The sequence below is a fragment of the Cervus canadensis genome, chromosome 15, assembly GCF_019320065.1.
Source record: "Cervus canadensis isolate Bull #8, Minnesota chromosome 15, ASM1932006v1, whole genome shotgun sequence".
NCBI lineage: Eukaryota > Metazoa > Chordata > Mammalia > Artiodactyla > Cervidae > Cervus > Cervus canadensis.
In genome coordinates, this window is record NC_057400.1 from 45,245,647 (window position 1) to 45,269,931 (window position 24,285).

Here is a 24,285-nt window from a genome sequence, read left to right on the forward strand (position 1 = left end):
CTAATTCTAAAACTCATATGCAGCTACACATTTTAAAAATATATTTGACTAAGAATAGTCAATACAGTCTTGAGAGAAAAATAAAGTTGGGGAGTTACCACTATCTGATTTCAAAACTCATTCAATAGCTACAGTGATTAAGAGAGTGTGGTTTTGGTGTGAAGAGAAATCAATTGAATAAAGTAGAATCCAGAAATAGATTTACTCACATATGGACAATTGATTTTGCCAAAGTTTCAAAGGCTGTTTAGTGGAGAAAAAATATTTTGTTCAACGAGTGATGCTGGAATAATTAGGTATTCATATGCAAAAAAAGGGCTTCCTTGGTGGTTCAGATGGTTAAGAATCTGCCTGCAGTGCAGGAGACCTGGGTTCAATCCCTGGCTTGGGAAGAACCCCTGGAGACTGGACTAACTATCCACTCCAATACTGTTGCCTGAAGAATTACATTGACAGAGGAGCATGGTGGGCTACAGTTCATGGGGTCACAAAGAGTCAGATATAAGTGAGCGACTAACACAACAAGCAACAAGAAATTTTTTAAAAGGCTCAGCTCATAAATCACACCACCTTACAGAAAAATTAGCTTAAAATGGGTCTTTGACCTAAATATAAAACATAAAACTTGCAGAAGAAAAATTAGGAGAAAATATTTGTAATGAAGACTTGGCAAAAATATCTTAGATGCTACGCCAAAAGCATGAGCAGAGAAACAGAAAAAAAAATCTTGATAAACTGCACTTCATCAAAATTTAAAACTTTTGCCTAAAAAGTACAGTTAGGAGGATGAAAGAATAATTAAAGATTGGGAGGAAATATATGAAAGGAATAGTTACATGAAGGACTTATTTTTTTTTATACATAAAAATTATTCAATCTCAACAATAAGAAAACAACTTAGCTAAAAATATGGGGAAGGTAGTTTTGAATATCCACTTTACAAAAGAATCCATACAGATAGAAAATAATAACATAGAAAGATGCTCAGCTTCACTAATTGTTAAGAAAATGCAAAATAAGACAGAAATGAAATACTGCTTAGTAGAATGGTCACCTGGCTTCCCAAGTAGCTCAGATAGTAAAGAATCTGCCTGCAGTGCAGGAGACCTGATTTGATTCCTGGGTCAGAAAGATCCCTTGAAGAAGAGAATGGCAGCCCCCTCCAGTATTCTTGCCTGGAGAATTCCATTGACAGAGGAGCCTAGCAGGCTTCAGTCTGTGGGTCGCAAAGAGTCTGACATGACTGAGCAACTAACACACACAGAGAATGGTCAATAAGACTGACCATACCAAAGTTGGTGATGTAAAGGATATAATTCTCACTGACATGAATTGAATTTTGATTTGTCTTTCCATGACTTTCATCTTTCAATTTATGTTTTTCCTTGTAATCAAATATTGTTCTTCTCTCTTTATTCTTCAGGACATGAATGCCCCATTCTCTATGCCCCTAGCCCAAACAGCCTTTAATATTAATGAAAATTTAAAGTTGGCCTCTAATAGCAGATGCCTTCCAAATATCCTGATACCCTATTGTGCTATAGAAATCCTGAAGAATGATTAAGCGTAGGTAGACATGAAGTGTTGAGTTCAAAATTTGAGATCAATCAATATAGAATAAAACTTCAAGTGTAATTAGGGGTGAAATAGGAATATTTGGAAATACCAGTTGTGTATCTTTTTTTGTATTAAACTGAAAATAAAGTTCTTCCCTGATATTTCATAAGATAATTGCATAGTTAACCTCATCCTGAATATGTTTTCTACCCTGAGCTAATTTCCTCATGAAAGTGAACGTGAAAGTCACTCAGTCTTGCATGACTCTTTGTGACCCCATCTATAGTTCATGGAATTCTCCAGGCCAGGATACTGGAGTGGGTAGCCTTTCCCTTCTCCAAGGGATCTTCCCGACCCAGGAATCGAACCCAGGTCTCCCACATTGCAGGTGGATTCTTTACCAGCTGAACACAAGGGAAGCCCAAGAATACTGGAGTGGGTATCTATCCCTTCTCTAGCAGATCTTCCCGACCCAGGGATAGAACTGGGGTCTCCTGCATTGCAGGCAGATTCTTTACCAACTGAGCTATAAGGGAAGCCCTCAGTTTCCTCATATATAATATCTAAAAAGTTACTTTGACTCTAACTTAGGAAACAATTTCAAGTTTCAATAGCTTTCTCTTTTCTAATGACAATGCCGGCGTGCTATGTGAAAAGCCAGTACCAATTTTACCTCTGTGGTACAATATGCCTACTTTAAACTAAATAACAATAACAATGATGATAATAATAATCAAGCAGCTTTGCTTATTGTCACTTAGTACCTGAGCTTCTTCCTGTTGCTTTTTAATCTGTTCAAGCATCTGCTGAAATTCAGCTTCTTTCTGTTCAGCCTCTTCCAGCGTTGCCTGATTCTGTTCTTCATAGGCCATGGCCACCACAGCCAGGATCAAATTCACCAGATAAAACGAGCCCAAGAAAATCACCAGCACAAAAAATATCATGTATGTTTTTCCAGCAGCACGTAATGTCTAGGGGGAAGAAAAAGATCAATCTCAACAATATTTTATAAAATGTTCCCAAATAAAGATCTGCTTACTAACATTAGATAGTCAGAAGATGAATGCTTATTAGCATTCAATGTATTTGACCAAGATTATTTTTTATTTTAAAATGCACACACACACACAAGTAAAATTATTTGAGAGTTGATTGTAGTGTCATTTGATGTAAGCATACACATTTTAAATTTGTACATATTGGATATACATTTGAGGACTACTAAAATGCTTTTTCTTAGAGTCTATAATGCAGGGAAATATTACAAGTAAGAACACTTTTAATTCCTTTCAGTGAAGTTACTACTCAGTCCACACTGTCTTTCCACATCATCTAGAGATAACATCTTTCTTGCCTCCTAGTGCCAATTAACCTTAAGTTAAATTTGAAATTTTTATATAATTGAATTTTAAAATCTTTTACATGTTCTTGTTACATCCACAACTATATTATAAGCTCAAGTCATGAACATTCTCTGCATCCTCCATAGCCCCTAGCAGAATGCTTCTCAACAAAGAATCTCAAAATACGTGTACTGACTCAATGAACAGTTGGGATCTTAGGCACACTCACTTTATGATGGATCCTTCTCAGTATTTTAGAGTATTATAGACAAATGCCTATACTTGTGATTTCATAAATGCTCATAAATTTAAATTCTATGCATGTTATTTTGAACCTTACTGCTGTGCTCTGGATGTGAGTGTCCTACCAAATCATGTGTTAAAATCCTAGTGCACAATGGGATGGTATTAGGAGGTATGACTTCTGAGAGGTGCTTAGGTCATGAGAGTGGGACCCTCATGAGTGGGATTAGTGCCTAATAGAAAGAGCCTCCAGAGAGATCCCTAGTCCCTTCCTCCAGGTGATGACACAGCAAAAAGGTGTCAGCTTATGAGCCAGGAAGAGGGCTCTTGCCAGAATGCACTCATGCTGGTATATTGATCTTGGACTCCCCAGCCTCCATAACTGTGAGAAATATATTTCTGTTATGGCATTTTGTTATTGCAACCCAAAAGGACAAAGACATTTACCAGTTGATAAAGGTTCTCCCAGTAGTCTTGAGTCATGAGTCGAAATAGAGACAAGAAAGCCCAGCTAAAAGTGTCAAAGCTTGTGTAGCCATAGTTGGGGTTTCGACCAGCCTTCACACAGATGTATCCTTCTGGACATTGGCTGCAAGAGAGAGGAATGGAGCTGGGTTCAGCAGAGCAGTTATAGCTATTTGAATCCATATTGATTTATAGGAATTGTCAAAACCCAGAGTTGCTGTCTGTGATGAATTTTCTTGCTTTCATATCCAGAACGCTTTAGGTAATTGCTCACAGTGAAACTGTTATCAGATAAAATTTATCAGGAAAACCAATAGAAAACTTAGGTGCACTGGAGTCCTATTTATAGACGTTTACCATGGCAGAGCAGAAATCACACATTTTTGCCTCTGACACCTCTCTTTTCAAAGTGGCAGCAATCAATGATTAAAAATGAAAACCCAGAAAACAGCCAAAAGGTAGGGAACTGCTTAATGAATTACTTCATTAGCCACTTTGAATAATTTTAGATGTGCAGAAAAATTACAGAGTACAGAAACTTCCCATGTGCCCTATGCCTGGTTTCTGGTATTACTAACATCTTACGTTGGTATGTTTTAATCAATATTGATACATTATTATTAACCAAAGTCCATCATTCATTCTCATTTTCTCAGTTTTTCCTTAATATCCTTTTTGCATTCCAAGATCCCACCCAGGAGGCCACATTTCGTTTAGTCAACATGTCGCTCTAAGGCTCCTCTTGGCTGTGACAGCTTATCAGATTTGCCCTTGTTTTTGATTACCTTGACATTTTTGAGGAATACTGGTCAGGTATTTTGAAGAATTTCCTTCAATTGGGATTTGTCTGATGTTTTTCTCATGATAGATATTGAGGTTATGGATTTTTGGGGAGGAAGACCACAGGTGTAAATTATCATTATCCTTATATCATATCAAGAGTACATGCTATCAATATGACATCACTGTTGATAATAAGTTTCATCACCTGACTTGAGATAGTGTTTGTCCGGTTTCTCCATTGTAAATTTACTCTTTTTTTCCTTCTTTTTCTATCCTGTTCTCTTTAAAATAGTCATTATGTGTTGCCTACACATACGGAGCAGGGAGTTATGATCTACCTTCTTAAGAGTAGAGTTGTGTGCAGAAATTTATTTGGAATTCTAAATGAGATTTATCTATTATCTCATTTATTTATCTATTATTCAATCTGTTTTATGAGTATATACTTATGAATATTCATTTTACACTTTGAATTATAATGCAATTATATGTATAATATCATTGTATAGTTTTGCTTACATTGTTCCACTTTTGGCCATTGGGAGATTCTCAGGTGACTCCTGTATCTCTTTGCCATAACCCATGGTGGTATGTATTTTGTTTTTGTTTGTTTTTCCACACTTTCTTACATTCTGGCACTATGATATGGTCCAGGCTCATCTTTTGTATTTCCTGCCCCAGTCCTAGAATCAACCATTTCTCCAAGGAGCCTTTGCTCTTTTATTGAAGAGTGGTAAATCATGGTAAATGTGTGTCTGTGTTTGTGTATACACATTTGTCTCCTCGCCCTGCCAACTGAGGGCCCAGAAGCAATGACACTGCCTTGGCAATAAACATGGCACCCAGATCTTGGTTTCTAATATTATGCAAATAGCCACCTGTGCCTAGGTTAAGCTAAACATGAGGTCATAGTCGTTTCTCCAACTTTATATCATTATTACTGGATCATTCCAGACTCCTCCCTTTTCTTATCTGTAACCCCTCACTCCGAAAGTGAGAAACCTGAGTTCTGTCATCTACTATCTATATACTTAATTATTCAGTGCCAGTGTACATGCATAATTGTTTCTGGATTGTTAATCCATACTATGATGGGAAACAACTTTATCAAGAAGAGTATAGTTCTTGATAAAGAATATAGTTCCTTTTGCCTTTAGTTTTATAGGCTCCATTCATTTCCAAAGTTACTTAGATTAGTACCTATTCCCTTCCTTCAGTTTATTATTTAAATGTATTTAGATACTTTGTCACATTCTGTGTTTCAACTTGAGATCTCTCCTCCTCACACAATTAAAAAAAATTTTGCATATAGTATTAAGTCTTTGTGCTGTAAAGTTTTGTAAATTTGACAAATACTTAATATTTACCATTTCCGAATCATACAGAAAAATTTCTCCACCCTAAAAAATCCCCTATACATCACCCAGTCAAGCCCCTACCCAGAACCCCTAGAAAACATTAATCTTTTTATCATCTCTATTATGTATCTTTTCCAGAATATCATGCAATTGGAATTATACAGAATGTAGCTTTTTCAGATTGCCTTTTTTTTTTTTTACTTATTAAGATGCATTTAAGGTTCATCAATATTATTATGGCTTGATAGCTTATTTCTTTTTTATTACTCAATGACATTTCATTGTATGAATATACCACAGTTTAGCTTTTCAGCTCTTTAGGGACAACTTGATTGCTTCTGGTTTCTTGTGATTGTGAATATAGATGGTATAAATAGATATTTACATCAGGCTTTTGTGTGGATATAAATGTTCAAATTAGTTAGCTAAATAATTGGAGTAATTACTGAGTTATATGGTAAGACTGTGTTTATTTTGTAAGAAACTGCCAAATTGTCTTTTAAGTGACTGTACTATGTTGCATTCTAGCCAGCAGTGAATGAATGAGAATTCCTGTTGTTTGGCATCTTCACCAGCAGTTGGTATTGTCAGACTTTTTGTTGTTGTTGTAATTTTAGTCATTCTAATGGATATATAAGAATAACTCATTATTGTTTTACCTTTCAACTCCCTAATGACAAATGATGTTGAGCATCCTTATATATCCATATTAGCCATCTGTGTATATTCTTTTGTAGGTGTCTGTTCAGTTTGCCCATTTTAAAATTGGGTTATTTTTTATTTTAAGGGTGCTTTGTGTATTGGGGGTACACATCATTTATCAGATTTGTATTTTGCGAATATTTTCCCTACTCCGTGCCTTGTCTTTTCACTTCCTTTACAGTGTCTTTGCAGAGCAGAAGCTTTTAAATCCAACTTATAAATTATTTCTTTCAGGTATTTGCTATGGGGGTTATATTTCAAAGCTCATCACGAAATCAGAAGTCATGTAGCTTTTATTCTATGTCTTCTTAAAGAATTTTTATAGTTTTCTGTGTTTTACATTTAGGTTTATGATTGGTTTTAAGTTACTTTTTGTGTATGGTATAAAGCTGTATTTAAGTTCACTTCATTGCACATGAGTCTCCAATTCTTTTAGCATTCTTTCTTGAAAGCACTTCCCTGTCTGTATTGAATTGCATTTTCTTTGTCAAAAATTAGTTGACTACGTTTTTGTAGTCTGTTTTTTTGAATCTCTGTTCTCTTTCATTGATCTATATCTAGTATTTCCCAATACCATATTGTCTTCATTACTATAGACTTATAGGGAGTCTTAAAATGGAGTAGATTTCTTTAGAATTTTATTTGATGTTTAACAATAGAGTGACCATCAATTTTACCGTGTAAATTACCTAACCTATACAGACACTCAGTAAAGGGAAGTGATTACTATGGTTTAATAGAGATAAAGTATATATTAACCAACCTTATCCAAAATTTTATCTAGGCTTTTACATTAACTATAATAATAAAAACAATAGCTAATGTGCAATAAATGTTTATGATGGACCAGGTGTTAGTCCAAGTGCTTTATATGTATTAAGTAACTGATCCCCATAACAACCTGAAGGGAGAGATGATATTACTCTTCAGTTTAGAAATAAATAGACTTAAATACAGAGAGCTTCACTCTTTTCCAAGGTCAAGAGTTTGTAAATGGTGGAGTTAGGATTTGAACCCAGATATATATATATAAACCCAGGTACATATGAACAGTTGGAGAAGGGAATGCCTACCCACTCTAGTATTCTTGCCTGGAAAATCCCATGAACAGAGGAACCTGGCAAGTTATAGTCCATTGGTCACAAAGAATTGGACATGATTGAAGCGACTTAGCACACACACTCATGTATATGAAGTATAGAACTTATGCTCATGTTCTCCACCCTCTCCTACCAAAGTTTGGGAAAACTATCAGGAAAAAAAAAATTCCCCCAAATTCTATCTTTGCTACTGGTATATGGTTTTAATAATCCTCTTAGATCTTCATGACCACATCAGTTTCCCATCTTCTGTTGCTGCTACTGCTAAGTCACTTCAGTCATGTCCACCTCTGTGCGACCCCATAGACGGCAGCCCACCATATTGCTCCATCCCTGGGATTCTCCAGGAAAGAACACTGGGTGGGTTGCCATTTCCTTCCCCAATCTTCTGGGATGACTCAAAATATGTTCTCTGTAAGTTGTGTGATCTAAGAGTCACTATTGCTATCCCTTGGCTTTAAAAAATTTCACTCTCTATCCTGAGTTATGGACTTCAGTAAAGAATCCACCTGCAATGTGGGAAACCTTGGTTTGATCCTTGGATTGGGAAGATCCCCTGGAGGAGGGCATGGCCACCCACTCCAGTATTCATGCCTGGAGAATCCCCATGGACAGAGGAGCCTGGTGGGCTACAGTCCATGGGGTCACAAAGAGTCAGACCTGACCAAGCGACTAAGCACAGTAGAGCACCCTGACATAGTTAATTTGCAGTACTCTTGGCAAAATATGTTAAGTATGAGAGACTAGCAGGATAACTAAGACATTACAGCATCTCTTATTGTGTAATGTGACAGAAAAGAACTATAAAATGTGCAGATGCAGACCAGAACATGCCTTTGACATGCATCTGTCACGTGGATCCCTTGTATACAGGGTTTCATCCAATTTCAAGAGTATCTGAGTTTCTCAAAGCAGTTTTCCAACTGGGTTTGCACCCTGATGACCATGTTATAGCCTGGATCTTTTCCAACAAGGGCAAAACCTGTCCCATCAACACATCCTAACACCAGTCAAAATGTGCCCATCTTGTTTTTCCTTCCCTGTAATTCTTAACTGGCTCTGATGGGTTTACAGATAAGACAGACACTGGACCTTCATTTTTGAAAGAAAAATTCATGTACATCTTATCTGTGAAATTCTGGATAAAAGGTCTTCACCCAAAGGGATGATTTTAATGACTGTGAGTTTAGCATAAATACCAATCCCAAAAGATGGAGAAAGTACTTCCTAGGTAGGCAGCACCACTCTTTATTATACACATGCAAGGCTACCCATGTATATTTTCTTCCTATTTGCTTTTGCTTTTTCCCAAAGTGTTCTACATCTTAAAAAAAAAGTTTTCCTTACCCTGCATCTGATCCATTTCCACACAGCAAAGGGTCACTTTGTCCATCCAGAACATAAAAGTGACCTGTTAATATAAAGAATAAACTATTTCATATCAATCCTGTTGACATTAGGGATAAATAGAATTTGTTTATCTGTTATTTCCAAAGTGGTCACCAAAAAAGTAATTTACAAAGATGGCTTCAAGCCCACAGCCTCAACTATTTATAGTTGAAAACTCATTCAGCAACACTAAGATTAACAATGGAGCAATATTTCTTACTGTCATCGTCAATGTAATCCTTCCAGTTAAATGTGCTCATTGTTACATTAACAAATGTCCCATTTGAATTCATTGTGCCATTAAAGAAAGAGGTGGTGTTGGTTTCAAAAGCAGAATCGCTTGGGGGCCATTGTAAGCATTTATTCCGCAGGTTGCCCATGAACAGCTGCAGACCAATTAGAGCAAACACGCTCAGACAGAACACAGTCAAGATCATGACGTCAGAAAGCTTCTTCACAGACTGGATCAGGGCCCCCACAATGGTCTTTAAACCTGTGGAGAGAGAATGAGGTCAGCTGAGGAAGAGTGTCACAAGCCATCGAGTCTTCTTAATAGTCACATACATTCTCTTTCCCCACAAACAGTTGCCTGTCTGTTTAGACACCAAAGCTTTATGGGCAGCCAGATGGTTTGGGAAATGGATGAAGAGCAGATTTTATTTATGAGCAGTGTGCTTTTTGGAGGTTTAAAACAAAGGGGTAAATATCTAGGCAGGAAGTTTTTTTTTTAAATGTGTAGTTTTATGTGCTGCTATGAACATGTAAAGACAAGTTTGCAGTTATTTTTCACTTCACATTTTGCAGTTTTTCACTTCACATTTTGTGTTTCAGGAGGCTGTTTCTCTCCAACCATTTTTTAATACTAGCTTTCCAAGTTTCAGTGGTTTAGAGGAGAAAAGAATTTTAAGATAATTAACATCCCATGCCATTCAGTAATAATCTTTTCTCCTTTATAAGAGGAGATCCACTTTCAAAATATATCTGCAGTAAACAGTAAAATCTAAATCAGTTAGTAAAGCCATGATAGCAAAACTTTTATAGGATGTAAAAAAGAAACCATTACATCATAAATGCACAAAAAAGTGGGTGAGAAAGAGAGCAAAACTAGTATTTTGTATGGACACCTCATGCAATTCTCTGTTAAACTCAAAGGCTGACTTTATAAATAAACATGTAATTTCATTTGGCATTCTTGAAGATAAAAAAAAAAACAAACATGATAAGCAACAAGGCTAATATTACATGTGTAATTTCAACCTCAGTATTATTACAGTGTATTTAAAGTCAACCTCGGTGTTTAACCTAGCTCTCACCTGGAATGACTGAAATTGTTTTCAGTGCTCGGAGAACTCTGAATGTTCTCAACGCTGAGACATTGCCCAGGTCCACAAACTCTGTCACATATCTGTAATAGGGAGTTCACACACAAACACAATAACAGAAAAGTTGGAGATATAAGGGGCCTACCATCTTACACCAGTTTCTTCTTACCTGGAATTACAGAAATAGTTTTCAGAGCTCTCAAGACTCTGAAAGTTCGAAGAGCTGAAACATTGCCTAGGTTTACAAATTCTGTTACATACCTGTAGAATTAAATCAGAGTTACTGATAGTTTTGGCAAAGTTTATACTAAATAAAGAATGAAAAGTGGGTTGGTTTGGCATATAGAGCCCCTTGAATTTTACAGAAATGCTAGACTTCAGGGTGTCATGTGCTAAAAGCTGCCTTTAAAGATTAAAATTTTGTTGCTTTATTTCAGTACAGTTTTCACTAATATGAACGTTTGTTTGAAAAACTAATTAAAGTACAGTTGGTGGTATTAAATTTATAGTCAATGAATAACTTCATTTTGATGAAGTAGAAGACTATGACATGAAAGTAATTCCATTTATTGCTCATTTATCAGATACATTTACCTTGCAATATATATTCTAATATGTATTCTCAAAATATATGAGGCATATAGTTAATTTGGCTAACAAGCAAAGTCTACATTTAAAATATGTCACAACAACCTGTTGTGCTACAACTGTTTCATGCCTTTGAGCTTAACATGTTTTTAAAAATACTCACGCCATGACTATGACACTGAAATCCAGCCAGTTCCATGGATCACGAAGGAATGTAAAATCTTCTAAGCAAAACCCTCTTGCCAAGATTTTTATAAGTGACTCAAAGGTATAGATTCCAGTGAATGTGTACCTAGGAAAAGCATCCAAACAAAAATTAACAATTTCATTTGAACTGTTAAAATACAGCAAATCTGATTCTTTTGTGGTTTTTCAGTTCACTAAGATGGAATTCCTTGTTCCCACCTACAAAAAAAATGTACTAGTTTAGGCTTATGAGTAAAGGGTTAAACTGAAGAGATAATACTTTCTACTAAGAATCTGATCTTGTTTAAATATTTAGGTTTGATAGTAATAGTTTCATGTGTTTTATGGATAATCATCAGGCTTGATCCTCTAGAGTAACACTGTCCAACTGAAATTTAATACAAAGTACATATATAGTTTTCAAATTTCTAGTAACCAAATAAAAAGAAGAAATGAGTAAACTTAATTTGCATGTTATATTTTATTTAAACCAATATGTCTAAAATGCTATCTCTTCAACAATTAAAAGTAGCCACATTTCGAGTTTCAAATTTTAAGCTGCATGTGCCTACCTTCTCCCTCACTAGACAGTATAGCTCTAGAGATAACATTTCTTGGATTTGTTTATTTATAATAAAACATTTCATTCAGACTTCTTAATGAGTAGAATAATTTGGAAGATATTTTATGTATCTAATATCAAAAATGAACTTCCCCTTTATATCCTTAAGATTCAGGCATAACGCTGTAAATCTGCTTCTCTCATATGTTCACCAAAAATTTTCAGTTCATTAGTATTCTATGGGGATGTGTCTATACAACTACCAAAATTCAGGGATAACAAAATTCCTGAATCTAACCTCACATCAGTTACTATCTCTATGCACTTGGGCCAAATCATTTCAGTTCAGTTCAGTCACTCAGTCGTGTCCTACTCTTTGCGACCCCACGGAGTGCAGCACGCCAGGCCTCCCTGTCCATCACCAACTCCCGGAGTTTACTCAAACTCATGTTATTGAGTTGGTGATGCCATCCAATCATCTCATCCTCTGTCGTCCCCTTCTCCTCCCGCCTTCAGTCTTTCCCAGCATCAGGGTCTTTTCAAATGAGTCATTTCTTCATATCAGGCGGCCAAAGTATTGGAGTTTCAGCTTCAACATCAGTCCTTCTAATGAATATTCAGGACTGATTTCCTTTAGGATGGACTGGTTGGATCTCCTTGCAGTCCAAGGGACTCTTATTTAAACATGCTCAAATTAAAATTTCAGTCCCCCAAATAGTGAAATACTTTTCTATTTGCTGTTTGGTAGAGCATTACCAGCCCTCTCCTTTGAATGTTGACAATATAAGTTATTTCTGTTTCTTCCAAAAATAGTTGGGAGAGAGTATTTGTTTTTCAACATTGTATTCTTTTTAAAAAGTATAATCTAAATTTGTTCTTCAGATTACTTCACTCAAGCCACAAAGATTGAATTTACTTTTATTAAAATTCACTATATTTTCCAGTCTACTAGTGTTTTTTTTTAAATTTTTTTATTTTTTTATTTTTTTTACTAGTGTTTTTTACATGAAAAAAAAAGGGAAATTATTTTTGCTTTTTTTTTCTGTAGAAATTTCTCTCTTCTGAGGGAGCAAAGAAATCACAGGAAAATGTATGTGAGAATCTTCATGTCTAATTTTTCCTAGGAATGTTCTTTCTCCTTTTTAAACAATGCAATTGATTTCATGAAGAGTAAGAATAATTGCTGTCTTTACTTATTATGAAGTAGCTGATTTTATTAGCAAGAGAGAGAACTTCCAATGCCAAGCTTATGGTTACTTGTGTTTTGGTTTGAATCTTTGTATATTTACATATAATCGCCATGATATTTCTGTTTGGAGAGATTCCTAGCATTGCAAAAGACCATAAGAGACAGCTCCCATGTATGTTGTTTATCATATTAATAGATAGTGCCCTATGGTTTATGCTTAGGCAATTCTAAGTTATTTACAGGGTTGTTAGGAGCAAGATTACAGTCCCTACTCCTATTTCTGTTTTTGGGAAAGGAAGAAAATTTGTGGGGACATTTGGAATATATGGTGAGGGTTGATAGCCATCCAATGAAGAGGGTCTTAGAGCTTAACATTTAAGACAGAACAGGTGTTCAGATACACCTGTTAGAAAACTTGATTGAATGGGTCAGTGAGAATCAAGGGGGACCTTGATTTTTCCTGGCTCTGACACCTCTAGGTCCTTAATCATGTTATTGATTCTGTTACAAGGTGTTTTCCCCCTGTAATTTTGATATCTATAGAAATGATTTGCCTTACATAATATGACTCTCACTATATAATATGGTCCTCGGTATGCCATCTCTTTGGATAGGGAAGATTTCTGCTATCAGTGACTTGTATTTTCCTGTCAAAACTGACTTCTCTTTTCACTGGACTCTGTTTTTTTAAGGTTTTTGTTGTTTGTTTCTTTTACTGTAATCACTAATATTTTGCTTGTTTTCCTGCTGCCTTGCTGTCAGATGACTAGAGATAATTGATTAGGAAACCTGTGCAAAGTTTTCCAACTAAACAGTGTAAGTCAAAAGCTTTTGTAAAGTTGACTTTTCATAATGGATATAGGCATCTCTAAAAATAAAAGGAAACTGCATATTCAAATAATAATATTTGTGTCCCCTTTACCTGCCTTTTAATAACGTTATATAAATAAATTCATACATGTTTTAGTATGTCAATAATTTCTGCAGGGAAAAATACATACAGAATAGTTTTATACAGGTATATCCACTTGTTAAGTCCCAAATTGTAAATGGTAAGTGAGAATTCTGTTAAATGGCTTGCCTCAACATAAGAACTGGATTCTCTACTAAAATGATTTTTAGGGAGCTTTTTCAATCTACTGTCAAAAAAGTCTTTAATTTGTTAAATCACTGATGAATGATGGCTTAGAATGATTCTATAAATTCTCATGGAAATCTATAAAAAACAGAAATGAAAGTGTCAGTATTTGTTATAATAGCTTATCTCCTATTGGACATTACTTTAAAAATATAACAGTAAGAACATACAATTTTCTTTTTCACTAAAATAAATACCTGGTCATTGTATTAGTGTATTACATAAATAGACTGTTTAAGCTAAATACCTTCTGTTTCACTAAAAAAAAAAAAAGGCATGTTTCTTTCACGAATAATCTTATATGTGATTGACAAATTGGGGAATAATGCTGTTAAAATGCAAAGATTTTTAGTTAAAGCACAGTTTTCCTCAGCGTATTAATGTTTTAAAATAATCAGGGGCAGCTTTTCCTTCACACACAGTTTTCCTCAGCATATTAGTGTTTTGAAATAATAAGGGGCACCGTTTCATTCACACTTATATAAAACATCCTAAGCAATAAAAGACCTTAATACTATTGCAGAAAAATTGATAGAAGTTCCTTCTTTGGTGCAAGCAGGGTATAGTTTAACACGCCCAAAATACAGTGCTTAGATCTTTCCCTCTGTATTAAAATATTGAATCAAATGTTTTACTTTGATGATATCACTGCCAGAGTCTCCATTTCAAGGGAGGAAGGACAAGGCTCAGGTGTAAGACTGCAGAGAGGTTGCTGGCTAAGACTTTAGGTACAAATGTCCACAGAGATTTAACTGGGCCAGTATCTTTTTATTGGGATTGTTATGTTTTTCTATTAGTATTCTAATGACAAAGTTTTAAAAGTTATGAGAGATCTGTCCATAATCACATTTTCCCCTTAAGCCTTGTTATTATTTGAATATGGTTTTGCAAAGACATTTTGTTTCCTTTACAGATTTGTGATGTTTCTAGCACACATGCTGTGTCTAAATAATCTATGTATCTAAATATAACTAAACATCAAAATAACTTAAACACCTAAGTGTTTTTTTTAATATACTGATATAGTGTATAACTGAATTGCCTAGTGATATAAAGCTAAACACCTAAATCAATTTTATCAGAATATAACAATAATATACTAGAATCAAATAATTTTATTTATGCTCAAATGATCATTGTATTTTATCTAAAATGCATAATTGTGATTCAGTCTTAACTTCTATGATAAATGATTATTTAGCTTACCAGCTAGTATATATAATTTAATAACCTTTCTTAATCAAATGCTATCACTTGTTGGAAGAAATATCTATCTCATAGGAGAAATACGTCTCCCCCTTAAAAAAAAACTTCCCTTGTTTTTTCCATATTACGCAAATAATCATTTCTTAGAAGTGTTTAGTTTGATTTCAAAAAGTGGAAACCATAAGTCAGACCATAATTAAGAGATTGCTAGAGAATCTGAGTGTGCATTTCTCATTCCAAGAAATCATTTTTACTTACTCTACATTCTTTGTCCAGTCTGGAGGGTTACTCAAGGTCATAAATACACAGTTGGTCAAGATAGTGCACATGATAAGCATGCTGAATAAAGTAGATTATAGTTAAGGAATAAATGCTAGTACAATATTGTGGCCATTTACAAATAATCCAATACAAAGTAACCAAGTTAACCTGTAAAATTAATCTTACTTATTTGTTTTAATTCAATGACAAAGAAAAAAACGAAACTCCGAAGTCTGTCATATATTCTTTGTATTCTTGGTTCATTGTTTTTTTTATTTTGCATCATTCCCTCACAAAACTGAACTCAATAGAAAGAGATCTCTGTTTGAAGTAAATGGGAATTTTCTAGTGTAAGTCTAAAAGTTATACTTCAGATACCCTTTAAAATTTCCACTGATGGACAAAAGGTTAATGAATGGAATATGAATGGAATATAATAAGCCTGAGAATGCATAGCCCTGTGTATTTAAGGATTACATTGATTGATTCTACTGTAATCAGGAACTCTAGTAGCCTTACAGTGATGGAAATTGTTCCTTTAGCATTCACCACATAAGAATAGAAGGAGAGATAAATTTTGCTAATGAGCTAGTTTTATTTTCTAACTTTTGATTTTCACTTGGGAGTACAGGAACTTATCAGGACATTTAATTATCTTTCTGTATCTTGTCCATACCATACCTAAATACACACTGTTTTTAAACCCTTTCTAAGAATTAGCTGTAGTCATTTCTCTTAGAATTTCAACCCAGTCTTCACTCTAAGAAAACTTATGATTACGTTTTTTGAAGTAAATCTTTCTGTTTTAAAATGTAAATACTTTCCAATATCAAACCATCCAATGGGAGAATTCAAAAGCACTTCAAAAGGCTATCAGTCCTCTTTTCCCTGTCTCTAGGTTAGCCCTGTCTCTTTTGTCTCTCTTTTAGTTTTTATGTTAACCTGTTTTGAATCAGTTTGTATAAGGTGCCTATTTTGGCATCTCTGAAGATCACCTTTCTAGTTTATTATCACTTCTTGAGAGTTTTCTTGAAATCCACACCTATTATATCATTTTACATAGTTTTTGACTGTCATTGTAAGTAGTTTTAAGTTCAATGATTTTTAAATAGATATTATCAATCAGATGCATAGATACATAGCAGTTTAATAAATACTTACTGAAGGAAGAAAAGAAGGAAGGAAGGGAAGTCCAGCTGATGAAGATACAGAACCAATTAAGACACAAAAATTTGAACATTTGGAATACAGATACTAATACTAAGCACAGTAGGCTATGCTTCTTTAATGGTGGTTATATATGGTCTAATTGAGGTTAATAAAAGTTTGAAGGAGATTTGTTGCTGTTCCTGTGACACAGTGTGTTTCATTTACCATCATAGTTGTATTTTTACTCCTAGAATCATAATTGTCATTCTGCATAACCTTGTTATAAATAGCAGAAAATCAATGAGTACAATAGGTTAAACAAAGTTACCAATTAATCAGAAAGAATCATATATATTATAAAAAGAATGACATTCTTTATAAAATCAGCTACTAGAAACAACATTTAGACAATTCACATAAAAAGGATATGAATGTACCAAAATCTTAATAGCAATTTTCCTAATAGGATTTAGTGGAGTTAAAATATACAAGGCAGAGGTGGCACTGAATCGGAAAATTGCCTTCCCTTTATTCAATACTATAAAAGTCTGAAAAAGAACACATGAAAAAAAATTACTAGGTTAGACATGTGGCTTATATGAAGAGTTTACACACATAAGAACTTTTTACCTAATTTGTTTGAACTTGTTTAAGCCAGTTTGTATAAGTATAAACATATTAGATATCACTTTTTCTCCCCTAAATTAACATTTAACTAAAAATAAAGATACAATGTACTATTATCTAATCTGTCTCTCAGGTATCAACTTCCCAATACACACTGATGATCCTACACAAAATTTGTATCAAGTTGTAAATTAACTTTGTGGACTCTAATTCTATTTAAGGCTTACCATCTGTCCCCAGTTTTGGTAACTTTTCAGGTTATGCTGTACATACTGCTATTAAAATGATCTTTTATAAATATTTTAATTATATCAAATCTTTTAACTCCAAAGTTCATGAAGCTATTTTCCCTGTGGTAGTTGTCCTACTTTAAAATGTTCAAACAGGCTGAATAAACTGGTTTTGCTTGTCCTATAGATCTGTTGTAATACTGAGAAGGACCAGCCACATTAAGAATTAGGCTGAAATGCATCATTTCACGGAGAAGGCAATGGCAACCCACTCCAGTACTCTTGCCTGGAAAATCCCATGGACGGAGGAGCCTGGTAGGCTGCAGTCCATGGGATCGCTACAAGTCAGACACGACTGAACGACTTCACTTTAACTTTTCACTTTCATGCATTGGAGAAGGAAATGGCAACCAACGCCAGTGTTCTTGCCTGGAGAATCCCAGGGACGGGGGAGCCTGGTGGGCTGCCGTCTCTGGGGTTGCACAGAGTCGGACACGACTAAAGCGACTTAGCAGCAGCAGCAACATCATCTCAAAGGGCATTGTGTCGCTAAATTCCTATGACCTGAAACCTATAGTCATCAATTTAGCATTTAAGCTGGGCTTCCCTGGTGGCTCAGATGGTAAAGAATCTGCCTATAATGCGGGGTCAATCCCTGGGTTGGGAGGATCCCCTGGAGAAGGGAATGGCTACCCACTTCCGTATCCTCGGGACTTCCCTGGTGGCTCAGGAATGGTGATTACCTACTAGGTCTCTCTGGAATCATCTTTTATTTCTTTTCGCACCAAAGCACCTTTGTTCCAGCCAATTCAATTCACTTGTCAATCCCACTTACTATCAACTTCTCACTCTGATTCTCAAGATGAGTGTCATAGAATCCTAGAGGAAGGAGGCACCTGAGAGGTCATGTAATGCAAACTTACTTTTGTTCAGGTCCATAACAGACCTGACAGTAAGGTATCACCGACAATGACCCACTCTTACATCAAATGTTCTTAGTCCTGTCCACATGTTAGAATCTCCTGGGGTGATCTTAAAATTGCTATTATATGGGATCCACCAGAGAACAACAGAATTAATTTCTGGAGGATGGGCATAGACAATGGTATGTTAAACATTTTCGCCTGGTCATTCTGTATGCAGCCACGGGTTGAAAATCCCTATTCTCCAGGAATGTCCTCAGCTGTCAAAATCATCTCCATCATTATGTCTTTCCAGATAAATCACACTGCCTTTTGATCACTCCCCAATTGTTTCCCTTTTCCAGTAAGCCTTAGTATATTAATATACACACATTGGCATGCTGCTTGTAATTATAGTCAAGCAGCAATTATTTGTAGAGTTCATTCCACTGAGGACTAGCTTAGAAGTTGTTATAAATCATTGAACATAAAGAACCAGTTAGCTACTTTTTTTCTTCCATTTTGTTTTTATATAGCATTTAATAGCCTGGTTTGCAAATAAACTCTTGTTTCAATTAAATGTGAGTTTACCTTTAAGATGCTATTTACTTTTAAGATACCTATTCTATATAACCATTTAGTTATGAATATGTTCTCACTATTCTCAAGTTTTACACCATCAATTTGAATGCAATTAAAATGCATTGTGATGTTGCTTGTGTGATTAAATTAACTAAGGACTGTATCCTAGACATTCATGTTCACTGACAACATGCTCTGTTTGAATAGAATATTGTGAGTATAATATTTACATTTAATGAATAGAAAATATTTATATGTAAGTATAAAGTGTAGAGAAAGCGACTTCTCTGCATGTTGCCTTTTTGTATTCAAGACCATAGACCTAACCAACTATTTTCTATGAACTGTAATCTATAGATTGGAAAAATGCTATGATGAGGGCAAATAAGCTGTTCTTTACTAGCACTGAGATTATTCACAAGGGAGAGTGGGCACTGGGATGCCTGCTCTTGAAACATAGATGCATTAAAGGATTTTTTGAATTCATAGGATTAAATCATTTATTATTATAGTCAAGCAATCTGGGTCTGTTTAGACATTCAGTGACAGAAGTGACATGTAAAGTTTACCACAGTTTAAGGTGCATATACTCATTTTTTAAAAAACAATATCCCTGAAAAAGCCAAATGTAACAATTGAGAGGATTTTATTTTGAAAAATCTCGAAGATCAGAGTGAACAGAAATGAACTGTTTCTTTAAACGTGAACACCTTGCCTCTTCCCATAAGATTAGCCTTTGCAGTACTAATGGGATTAAAAATGACATGCCGAGGGCATCTTCAGTGAATTTACTGATTCTGGAATAAAGCAGACCTTAAGAACACAATCCCAGTTTATTTCTGGAGAACAACCCCTAACAGAAAGAAAACCTTGAGTTCTGAGAAGTGAAGAACAAAAGGTTGTTGTCCTCTATGGGGAACAAATGTCAAGATAGGCATTTGAAATTTGGGGCTCTTTTGTTGAGAGATATATCGAAACTGAAAATTATTTGAGAGAATGACTGATAGAGAAGAGATCAATAGTGCCAATTCCAAAATCTGTTCTCTAAGAAGTGATAAGTAATGATGTGACTTGGGAAAATAGTACTATATATTGCTACTAAGGTAATGAATGTTATATGTGGAAGTATGTTAAACTGGATATTATCTACTCTGGAATGGTGCTTGCTTCTTTTTTCCAGGTAAATGCCCATTTTACAGGTTCACTAAAATTTTTACTACTTAAGGCAAGAATAAGTTCTCTGAGTAGAACCATATCTATCAGAGAATTCAAAATTATATAACTAATTTTTAAAAACATTTTCTTTCATTATATAATAAACACAGTATATGGTTTTGCTTAGTGATTAAGAGCTCTGGAGTCTGACTGCCTAGGTTCACATCCTAATTCATCACTTATGGAGTGTAACTTTGGACAAGTTACTTAACCTCCCTGTGCTTCACTTCCCCGTCTATAAAATGAGGTAAATCTAGTACCTGCCTTGTCTTTCATTGAATATTACATAAAGTATACGAGTTATAGCCCTCAAACAATACCTGACGAAGTATGAGCATAGCAAATTTTAGCTGTTACTACAATCACTGTCACTATTCTCAAGTTTTATCTGGTCAATTTGAATGCCATTAAAATACATTGTGATTTTGCTTATGTGACTCAATTAGGTATGTAAAATTGTAACATTAATTGATGGAACCAAAGTTTCATAATGCTTTATAATTTTAAAACACCTTTCACCTGCATTATTCCATATAATTAACAAGCTCTATATCATATTTTAAACTCCAGAGCTTCTCCATTAGCTTCTTACATCAGCTCCTTCTGTCCCAAGAGCTATTTTCTTCAATAGCCCCTCAGTCTTCATCCTTATAGACTCTTCATAACGGAAAGCAGGGCAGACAACAGTATACATACACTCTAGATGTCTCTTAAGATGAATCATGGCCATTATGAATAAATATGGGTTCTACTCTTGTTGTCAGACAGGGAGGCAATAAAAACTGACTTTGTTAGCAGATAGAGAGCAATTCTGTTTCCTAGCGGCAGACTCACGTTAACCAAGCTTGAAAGCCTGATATAAAATTAAAATGCCAATCTATTTATATACAACCAGATAGATCACTGTCACACGGGTTGGAATAATTGCTGTAGCATAGCCAGCACATTCTTTCCTTTAAGCAGATCAATGGGAAGATGAATTATAATAAGATACTCTTTGTTGAGCATGGAGTCCAAATAAACTGAATTAATTAATATGGATGTTTGATGACGTCTCGATTAGGTAGCACAGTGTAGGCCCTCACCAATGAAGTGACTTTCTGAGAGGAAAGTACTTTCAGGACTACTACTAACTGAAAATCTGTCTCCCTGAGAAAATATAATATTTTTCTTCATTATTCTCTTTTGCCCATCCTTAATTTTACCAATTCCCTATCTTAAGGATACTTCCTTTCTTTAAGTAGCAAATACTTTTAATCATGTTAGAGTATAAGTCACACCGCCATCTCTTGAAGGCATCTTTGCAAATACATAGTTTGAATCAATAATTTCCAGAGGAGAATTTTCTTCTAGTTTCTTGGGGAATATCTCACTTTCATCATCATGTGTAATAGTACAGTTACTAAATTTCAAAATTGTCTTTACCAATTCTATAGTAAAGTACTGGAATAAATTACTTTTAGAACTATATGAATATATATTATATGCCACCTTTCATGAAGCTAGTTTAAAAGGAAACAGAAAGGACCTGTTTATTTTAATTGGCTGTGTAACGTTAAATAATGCATTTTAATGCTGACTACTCCCAGTGGGCCCATGTACCAGCAGCAGTAGTCTCACTCACAAGCTTGCTAGAAATGCTGGCTCCATGGCCGCACCCCATATCTATGGAATCATAATCTGTATTTTAACATTATCCTCTATATGTACATAGTTTCAGAAGCACTCCTTCAGAGCCATAGGGCTAGTTCCAGGTCTGAATGGTTGTCAGTTCCTTTAGCCATCATTGATCTTATAAGTTGTACGCTGCTTAAAGAATAGTTTCTTTAGCCATTCCTTTTAAAAGGGCTGACTTTGACTAATAAAAGTGCTCAATTTTTCCTTTAATCTGTAAGCCAATAACTCTTAGTGATATTAATGTTTCTTTAGTTTCTACATGGGCCAGTTTTTGTGTCTGTGAATGTGAAATACAAATCATGGTTGTAAGCTGCCAAAATAGCTAATTAGAGAGCACAGGATCTATCATCTATTTTTTTTTTTAATTTTTTTATTAGTTGGAGGCTAATTACTTCACAACATTTCAGTGGGTTTTGTCATACATTGATATGAATCAGCCATAGATTTACACTTATTCCCCATCCCGATCCCCCCTCCCACCTCCCTCTCCACCCGATTCCTCTGGGTCTTCCCAGTGTACCAGGCCCGAGCACTTGTCTCATGCATCCCACCTGGGCTGGTGATCTGTTTCACCATAGATAGTATACATGCTGTTCTTTTGAAACATCCCACCCTCACCTTCTCCCACAGAGTTCAAAAGTCTGTTCTGTATTTCTGTGTCTCTTTTTCTGTTTTGCATATAGGGTTATCGTTACCATCTTTCTAAATTCCATATATATGTGTTAGTATGCTGTAATGTTCTTTATCTTTCTGGCTTACTTCACTCTGTATAATGGGCTCCAGTTTCATCCATCTCATTAGGACTGATTCAAATGAATTCTTTTTAATGGCTGAGTAATATTCCATGGTGTATATGTACCACAGCTTCCTTATCCATTCATCTGCTGATGGGCATCTAGGTTGCTTCCATGTCCTGGCTATTATAAACAGTGCTGCGATGAACATTGGGGTGCACGTGTCTCTTTCAGATCTGGTTTCCTCAGTGTGTATGCCCAGAAGTGGTATTGCTGGGTCATATGGCAGTTCTATTTCCAGTTTTTTAAGGAATCTCCACACTGTTTTCCATAGTGGCTGTACTAGTTTGCATTCCCACCAACAGTGTAAGAGGGTTCCCTTTTCTCCACACCCTCTCCAGCATTTATTGCTTGTAGACTTTTGGATAGCAGCCATCCTGACTGGTGTGTAATGGTACCTCATTGTGGTTTTGATTTGCATTTCTCTAATAATGAGTGATGTTGAGCACCTTTTCATGTGTTTGTTAGCCATCTGTATGTCTTCTTTGGAGAAATGTCTGTTTAGTTCTCTGGCCCATTTTTTGATTGGGTCATTTATTTTTCTGGAATTGAGCTTCAGGAAAAGACAACCTCTTTAACAAGTGGTGCTGGGAAAACTGGTCAACCACTTGTAAAAGAATGAAACTAGAACACTTTCTAACACCATACACAAAAATAAACTCAAAATGGATTAAAGATCTAAATGTCAGACCAGAAACTATAAAACTCCTCGAGGAGAACATAGGCAAAACACTCTCCGACATCAATCACAGCAAGATCCTCTATGACCCACCTCCCAGAATATTGGAAATAAAAGCAAAACTAAACAAATGGGATCTAATGAAACTTAAAAGCTTTTGCACTACAAAGGAAACTATAAGTAAGGTGAAAAGACAGCCGTCAGATTGGGAGAAAAGAATAGCAAATGAAGAAACAGACAAAGGATTAATCTCAAAAATATCATCTATTTTTTATACTTCCTATAAAATACTGCACAGTTGGTTTAACATCAAAAACTAGCTGATTCTGACAGACTTATATGGTTATTATAGTATTAGAAAGACATAGTCATAATTGGTGATTTAAATCATATATAGATGGAAAAACTTGAGTTTCTGTTTTTTTGTCTTCTGTTCTTGATATTTTTTTCTCAGAGTGGTGTTTTAACAATATGTAGGTGTTCTGGAATCTAACGTGTCACAGATTAAGTTTAAGAGAAACCCCCAATCAGGTTACTGGACCCAAAAAATGTATCTTTGGGTGAACATTTTTTCTGTCTTCCTATAGGAGGATGCTAAATAAAAGATTATTTATTACCCCCTACAATACAAATCTATCATGAAGAAACCTCAAGTCAAAGAACTAAAAAATAAGGATATGTACCCTGTAACTCTTATTTCACATAGCTTGTAACTCTTATTTCACATAGCTATTATTCTGTTGTCTACTACGTGTTTAAATATGTCACCAATAACATGTTTTGCTTTGTCGGTGTCAATTTTAATTTTGTCAATATCAGTGACTATGAAATTGTAGAAATGGTTCATCTCTGTATCACTTCACTTTGGCCAGATCTTGACTTCATTTATGTTTCTGCTGATTATATGGTACTTAAAAATAAGCGGAAATAAGTATTATAAAATCTTAAACAGTAGAAAACTTATGGTGCAGTGTATCCATGAGCCCCAGAAAAGTATATTAAAGTTCCAAGGTAAAGACTTATGGGAAGGATAAAATC

The 24,285-nt window shown here is 35.1% G+C and overlaps 1 protein-coding gene across 2 annotated transcripts in view; it reads right to left on the minus strand.

The window, feature by feature from the left end:
* The window catches only part of SCN3A (sodium voltage-gated channel alpha subunit 3), a 115,523-nt gene that overhangs the window by 61,633 nt on the left and 29,605 nt on the right, over positions 1–24,285 (minus strand). For both annotated transcript variants that reach the window (XM_043488187.1, XM_043488186.1), the window contains exons 4-11: positions 16,971–17,089; positions 15,390–15,479; positions 11,014–11,142; positions 10,254–10,345; positions 9,161–9,433; positions 8,899–8,962; positions 3,591–3,732; positions 2,322–2,528 (exon numbers count right to left, since the gene is read on the minus strand). In XM_043488187.1, the coding sequence (XP_043344122.1) occupies positions 2,322–2,528; positions 3,591–3,732; positions 8,899–8,962; positions 9,161–9,433; positions 10,254–10,345; positions 11,014–11,142; positions 15,390–15,479; positions 16,971–17,089 (1,116 nt within the window). The remainder of the gene's footprint in view (positions 1–2,321; positions 2,529–3,590; positions 3,733–8,898; positions 8,963–9,160; positions 9,434–10,253; positions 10,346–11,013; positions 11,143–15,389; positions 15,480–16,970; positions 17,090–24,285) is intronic.